This window comes from Vicia villosa, unplaced genomic scaffold, assembly GCF_029867415.1.
Source record: "Vicia villosa cultivar HV-30 ecotype Madison, WI unplaced genomic scaffold, Vvil1.0 ctg.000257F_1_1, whole genome shotgun sequence".
NCBI classification, from domain to species: Eukaryota; Viridiplantae; Streptophyta; class Magnoliopsida; order Fabales; family Fabaceae; genus Vicia; species Vicia villosa.
The window spans coordinates 137298-145025 of NW_026705110.1; the positions used below are offsets into that span (position 1 = coordinate 137298).

The window sequence follows — 7728 nt, forward strand, 5'->3', positions numbered from 1 at the left end:
TCAAATTTGATTCCAGATAAAGGAGTTCTATCCACTCCTCTGTCTGTGTTTGCTGCTCAATTTCAAAAAGGAAAACCTCAAGGTAGGGTTGGGCTTGGTATTGATGAATGCGCTTTTTGCAAGGAGAAAGGTCATTGGAAAGCAAAATGTCTCAAATTGTTGAAAGCAAATAAGAAAATTTTCAAGAGTCCATCATCAAATGTTGTTGCTGCTGCTCTTACTACCGTTAGTTCTGGTTCTGATCGTGCATATCCATCTGAGACTACTTCTCAAATATCTGATATTACAGAGCAGCTTCAAAGGCTTCTTGCCACTCAGTCACGTGCCATGTCTGCCTCCTCTACTAAAGGTTTGAACTCTTCTAGTTTTTCAGGTATATCTCCTTCCATCTGGATACTAGACTCTGGAGCATCACACCATATGTCATATGATTCTAAATCATTTGTGTCTTTGAATGTTGCACCATCTATGTCGGTTATGACTGCTGATGGCACTCATATGCCATTAGCAGGCGTTGGTTCTGTCTCCTCACCTAATTTGTCATTTTCTGATGTTTATTATATTCCTAACCTCACTTTGAGTCTTGCTTCTGTTAGTCAATTGTGTGATTCTGGTTACTCAGTTATGTTTTCTTCCACTTCTTGTTGTGTGCAGGATCCTCATTCCGGGAGGCTGATTGGGACAGGCCGTAGGCAAGGGGGACTTTATGTTTTGGATGAGTTGAGAGTCCCAGATACTGCAGCCTCAACCTCTACTTCCACAACTGATTTACTATCCTCTTTTCGTTTGAATTCTTCGTCTTCTAGTTTTTATTTATGGCATTACCGTCTTGGACATGTCTCTGCTTCTAGATTAAAGTATTTGGCTTCTATTGGAGCTTTAGGAAAGTTACAAACCAGTGATATCTCTGATTCTTGTGGCTGTAAACTTGCTAAATTTTCAGCTTTACCATTTAGTAAAAGTGTTTCCATTTCATATGTACCTTTTGACTTAGTTCACTCTGATGTATGGGGTCCATCACCGCTTCTTACTAAGGGTGGATCTAGATATTATGTTTCGTTTATTGATGACTATACTCGTTATTGTTGGGTTTATCTTATGAAAAATCGTTCAGAATTTTTTGACATTTATTGTATGTTTCGTGCTATGGTTAAGACTCAATATAATGTTGTTATAAAGTGCTTCCGTTGTGATTTAGGTGGTGAGTATACCTCTAATAAATTTTCTGAATTGCTTGCTTTTGATAGTACAATTCATCAAACATCTTGTACTGATACACCTCAGCAGAATGGAGTTGCTGAAATAAAACACCGTCACATTATTGAGACTGCTCGCTCTCTTTTGTTGTCTACTTCGGTTCTTAGTGAATTTTGGGGTGAAGCAGTTCTTACTTCTGTTCATGTTATTAATAGAATCCCATCATCTGTAACATCAGGTTTATCTCCCTTTGAAAAATTGTATAACTCTATCCCTGATTATTCATCGTTGAAAGTGTTTGGTTCTACTTGTTTTGTTCTTCGCCCCCAAGTAGAACGTAGTAAGTTGTCTTCTCGTTCTGCTATATGTTTTTTTCTTGGTTATGGGGATGGTCAAAAAGGTTATCGTTGTTATGATCCTGGTACAAGGAAATTGTATGTTTCTCGTCATGTTGTTTTCCTTGAACACATTCCTTTTTACTCTCTTTCTTCTGATTCTTATACTACTAACAGTTCAAAACTCACTCATATCGATCCTTTTGACCATAATGATAATATTTCTAGTGATTGTAGTTTTGAGAATTGCAGGACTGATACTACCAATACTCCAGATACTGACATCCCTCTTGTCCCCACGGCTACCCAACAACCTCCTGCGACTGTTGATCCTCCGCCTTCCCGTTATCCCTCTCGTGACCGTAAGTCTACTCAATTGCCTGATTTTGTCTATTCCACTTACTCTCCTTCTTTTGCTTCTTTTCTAACCTCCATCTACAGTTTGTCTGAGCCCTCTTCCTATAAAGAAGCTATTCTTGACCCTCTTTGGCAGCAGGCTATGACAGAAGAACTTTCTGCTTTGCACAAAACAGATACTTGGGAATTAGTACCTCTTCCTCTTGGAAAACATGCTATTGGGTCTCGTTGGATATACAAGATCAAAACTAAGTCTGATGGGTCAGTTGAGCGCTACAAAGCACGCCTTGTTGCTAAGGGTTTCTCTCAACAATATGGTATGGATTATGAAGAAACTTTTGCTCCTGTTGCTAAGATGACTACTATTTGCACCCTTATTGCAGTTGCATCTGTTCGTCAGTGGCATATTTCTCAAATGGATGTAAAAAATGCATTTCTAAATGGTGATCTTCAAGAGGAAGTTTATATGGTACCCCCACAAGGTGTTTCTCATAATCAAGGGGAAATGTGTAAGTTGAAAAAGGCATTATATGGTCTGAAACAAGCTCCACGAGCTTGGTTTGAGAAGTTTACCACTATGATTACATCTATTGGTTTTCGCTCTAGTGATCATGATTCTGCTTTGTTTGTCAAGACCACTTGTCATGGTCGTATGTTACTCTCATTATATGTTGATGATATGGATGGAATTAATGATTTAAAATTACAGTTAGCCAAACAATTTGAGATGAAGGACTTAGGCACTCTTCGCTACTTCTTGGGCATTGAAGTTGCCTACTCTCCTAGAGGCTATCTTCTCTCGCAATCCAAGTATATTTCCAACATTCTTGAACAGGCTCGCCTTTCTGATAATAAAGTAGCAGACAGTCCTCTTGAGTTGAATGTGAAATATGCTCCATCTGATGGTGTTCCTTTGCCAGATCCCACTTTATATCGTACTTTGGTTGGCAGCCTGGTATATCTTACAATTACTAGACCAGATATTTCTTATGCTGTTCATGTTGTTAGTCAGTTTGTTATCTCTCCTACTACAGTGCATTGGGCAGTTGTTCTTCGCATATGTCGTTATCTTCGGGGAACCCAATTTCAGAGCCTCCTATTTCCTTCATCGTCCTCATTGGAACTTCATGCTTATTCTGATGCGGATTGGGCTGGCGACCCCACAGAGCGTAAGTCTACCACAGGGTTTTGTGTCTTTCTTGGAGATTCTCTTATTTCTTGGAAGAGTAAGAAACAAGATATTGTTTCTCGTTCTTCTACAGAGGCTGAGTACCGTGCTATGGCATCCACTACTACTGAAATAGTTTGGCTGCGTTGGTTACTTTCTGATATGGGTGTCATTCTTTCTGAACCAACTCCTATGTATTGTGATAACAAAAGTGCCATTAAGCTTGCCCACAACTCGGTCTTTCATGAGCGCACCAAATACATTGAGATTGATTGTCACTTCACTCGTCACCATCTTCAGCATGGGACAATTACTCTACCGTTTGTATCCTCCGTTTTGCAGATTGCTGATTTGTTTACGAAGACACATTCCATTAAACGTAATGCATCTTGAGTTTGAGGGGAGATGTTAGTTGTTATTATGATTATTAATAATAATAATATTATTATATTAATTAATTATATATTTGTAAGGGTAGTTAAGTCTTTCTCAGCTTTTAGTATTTATACTTTGGTGTAACTCTTACTCTCGAAGTTTTGTTCATTCTATTGAAACCCTAATTTAAAGGGTGTTTCTCCTTCTCTATGTTTATATATATTTACAATTGTTAAATATAAAACATAAATATGTAAATTAGTATATATATATATATATATATATATATATATATATATATATATATATATATATATATATATATATATATATATATATATATATTAAAGAAGCTACAGTAAAATATAGTATATAAAACATATAAAATATAGTATATAACATAGTATTAAAAAATCTATAGTAAATAGTATATAAAATATTATTAAAAAAGTTACAGTATATAATTAGTTGTATATAATTATTAATTAAATGCAAATAATTAGTTAGATATTATAACAATAACAAATTGGAACTTCCAGCCTAGTTGCCAAGCGCGTCACTTTGAAGTGGCAGGTAGGGTGGGTTCAACTCTCATTTTCAACAAATTTTTAACATGTTTTCTTATATTAACCAAAAATAAAAATAATATAAAATACATGTGGCATTATGCCACACATCTTCAACAAATTTTTAACATGTTTTCTTATATTAACCAAAAATAAAAATAATATAAAATACATGTGGCATTATGCCACATGGAATTAAAATAGAATAATGCTAAATGTTATTTTTCGTGGAAACCACACGACCGTGTATTCAACCATGCAGTTGTATTATATTTTTTTCATTTATTGTAATTAATATTTGATTTAAAATAATAAATATTTAGTCAATAGAAAGTATGTAAAGCTACATACATATTCGTTGCTTTCGTTGATGAAATATTTCGCACAATATAGCATCACTCATTAAAATAAATAAAAAATAATAAAAATGTCACCTAAGCGAACCACATCATTAAAAATAATTAAAAAAATTATCACATCAAACTTTTTAATGAGATGGAGTGGAAAAGGAAACTTTTTTGGCAGGGTATTTCAACTACACCCCATATGGTAAATGGGTATTAACCCTAAAAATAAAATATATAATTTTACAGTGAAATACCTCCATTATGAGGAGAAATATTCAACCTCGATTACGCCACAGTTGGCAAACTTACAGGCTAGTTTCCGTACCAGTTTTGAAATATACAACAAGCCTTACATTGAAATTTAGTTTATCATTAAATTAAATGAGAATAAAAAACTCATAATTTACCCTGAAGTGAACTCATAAAGCTAAATTTCAAATTTGCAGACGAAACTTAACTATAAATGTAAGGTAAATACACTTTGAACACAGTTAATCACTCATAATAATCTAAACTTCAACTTAAGTTGATTTAATCATTGAACAACTAAGTAATAGTAAAAAGTGAGGTAATAATAAGAGACATGAATCTGTAATTTACAGGGCAAAATATAAAACCTTCGTTAGAAAACATCCTCCAATGTTGATTTTGTCCACTAGCTTAACTTCTTCACGTGACAAAAGCATCCAAGAATTAGGCCAATAGACGAGGAAAAAAAGACAAAAGAGAGAAGAGGATGGCACTGAGAAGAAGCAAAAAAATTACCTAACCAGTTACAACCTTTTAAACAAAACAACAAACCAACATGATTAAAGCTAAAACAGTAACCCATAATTTGGACGGCCAAGATGGCGCATGACCACTTTCAAATTGAAGAGAATCAACGGCTAATGGCATGTTTTCTTGATCAGGACTACACTTTGATTCATGCGGGTGTGCACTGTACATCATGGCACGTAGAACTGCTGAAACGGTAGGTATGTAAGTCGTTTTGTTCTTTGCCAGTAACCATGTCAAACCCATCAGTTCACAGTCTCTGTTAAACATCTTCTTTACTCTCTCACTCCCTCCTTTCGTCCCGTTCTTGAAACTCTTCACCTATTCAAAGTAATTAAAATAAAAAATTTACACTCATTTCATAATCACATGTTAAATAATTAAAAAAAAGAAAAAGTTTGTAATAATTGAGAAATACATAATGATGAGTCATTTTCCAATGAATGAACATAATAAATTAATAGAAGTGTATTTTTTTTTCCAATGAGATAAAAGTGACTAACCTTTTGTAGGGCAGATAAGCATTTGGTGCAACCAGAATACGAAGCGTTACGACAGTTATTTTCCAGGTTCCGAACAGCGGCGGTCGGAGTTGCGTTTTTGTGCGAACCGGAGACGTTAAACGCGGCGGGGCATGATAAGGAGCTTATTTGATGAAGCCTGATTCCGCAGAAGCAAAGAATCGCGTCGCACGTTGCGTTAGGTTGAGGTATTCTGATGTTACGAGTGAGTAACGAGTCTTGCAGCGAGTTAACGCATTTCTGAGAGTCGTCGGGCATCATCGGTTGTTCTCCGCTTGACGGAGCTGGAGCGTTGGAGGTTATTTCCAGGGCGGAACGAGCGTGTGCTGCGAAGAGCCATGCTGCGAGGACGGGGCAGCAACGGCTCCGGTCTAGGTCTTTTCCGCATGCGTCTTTGACTCCGCCGAAGAGTTCGTTGGATAAGTCGAGTTTGCAGATTTGAGCTTGGGTTTGAACCGGGAATGCGGGGACGGTGTTGGATGAAGGGTATTCGCCCGGTTTAAGAGGCTGGTTCGGGTCGGTTACCGGTTGGGATAATAAACCGGCGAGAGAGAAGGGTGGGAGTAGAAGAAGTAGTGAGGAGGAGAAAAGGAAGCACGCGAGAATGGAAGTGAATGATTGCATTTTGATTTTGGGAGAAGATAAAGAAAAAGGAAAAGTGAGTTTGTGTGTGAGAAAGAAAAAGAGAGAGAAAGTAATGAAATAATTTGAGTGGGCGTAGAAGGAGATGGCGATGGGTTGAAAAGGATGACACTTTTGGGGACGGTTTGTTTATCAGATAAAGTGAGATTGGGGTTTCTTGGAAAATATAGAAAGAGGAGATTCCTCAGAAGAAAAGAAGAAGGGAGGTAGTATAGTGTTTCTGGTTCTACTTTTTCTCTCAGATCATAGACCCATGATTTGACTACAGAATTGCTTTTTTCTTTTTAAGGGGAAAATACTACAGCTTTGCTAAACAACGCATGTTAAAGCATGCGAAATGAATTGGTGAAAGGATTTATTTTTTCTTTTTCTTTTTTTTTTTATCTTACATAATCCTTGTGAGTCATCTCACTAATTTGTGTTTCTTTGTGGACAAAGAGTTATACTTTTATTTTGTACAACGACAAAAGGTTGTACTCTACTCACCACTACTTTCCTCTTCCACACGAATTATTTAGACAAAAAGGGGGAAAGAATTAAGAAATTATCTAGATTTTCTTTTACTAATAGCTAGGAGTGTGATGATTTTTACTGGAGATTTTATAAAATATTAGTATGCCACATCGTTACTAATTTTATGTTTTGTTAGATAGTTAGCAAGGAATCTCTTTTTTAAGAGTTTGAAATATTTTAACTTGTTATTGTTATTCTCTAGTGAGAAGTTCTTTAATGTTGTGGAGAATCGCAACCTAGTGATGTCAATTATTAATCGTCTTTGGGCTAAACTCGGAGTCAGAATAACACATCAAATTTTTGATGTCAAGTTCTCGGGTCATTCACAAATATAGCGTCATTAACTCAACATGAAGGATTTGGAAGAACCAATATTATCCACAAACTGTGAACTCGAACATCATTAGTATTTCAAATCAATCCATTAAAATCCGAGACGCTTGGATTACCAAGGCTACTGTCATCAACATTCAAAATCATATTATTACTTTTGTATGTATTCCATGTGATTATTCTCGTTGGATGAAATAGAATATGCTTAAAAAATATTTACTTAATGGATTAGCATAATTCATTATCATAAGTTTCAAAGTATAAGAATACCACTTCATTAACAAGACACAATCTGTTTCTAACGCGTCATAACCACCAGCAAGCAAAACCACCAGCAAGCAATCAAAAGAATAGAGCCACCATCGATGTCATGTCTAATCCAATCATATAAAATATACCTTGGAAGAATATTGGAAAAAAAGTCTATATAATTGTAATTGAGTTTATATTAAGGAAAAAATCTCTTTAAAATTAGTTTATAGGAAAAGTATTATGAGTAACTTAGTCAAGATTAATTTATTATAATAGATAATAGATTTAGTTGTATTTTTTATCCTCTATTTTATTATATTATATCAGACACTGCAGATATGTGGA

General features: G+C 35.4%; 1 protein-coding gene across 1 annotated transcript; it reads right to left on the reverse strand.

Annotated features, from left to right (window-relative positions):
- Positions 1-4967: 4967 nt before the first annotated feature.
- Positions 4968-6621, reverse strand: LOC131626087 (uncharacterized GPI-anchored protein At4g28100-like). Its single transcript, XM_058896911.1, has 2 exons — positions 5626-6621; positions 4968-5443 (listed from the first exon to the last, which is right to left on the reverse strand). The coding sequence occupies exons 1-2, from the start codon at positions 6265-6267 to the stop codon at positions 5129-5131; spliced, it is 957 nt and encodes a 318-aa protein (XP_058752894.1). The 5' UTR covers positions 6268-6621; the 3' UTR covers positions 4968-5128.
- Positions 6622-7728: the final 1107 nt, after the last annotated feature.

Bases quoted from the DNA above. Each gene is read 5' to 3' on its own strand.
- LOC131626087 (XM_058896911.1), bottom strand. From the start codon at position 6,267: ATGCAATCATTCACTTCCATTCTCGCGTGCTTCCTTTTCTCCTCCTCA. The intron at 5,444-5,625 runs GTTAGTCACTTT...TACTTTGAATAG, and splicing joins GCTTATCTGCCCTACAAAAG to GTGAAGAGTTTCAAGAACGG.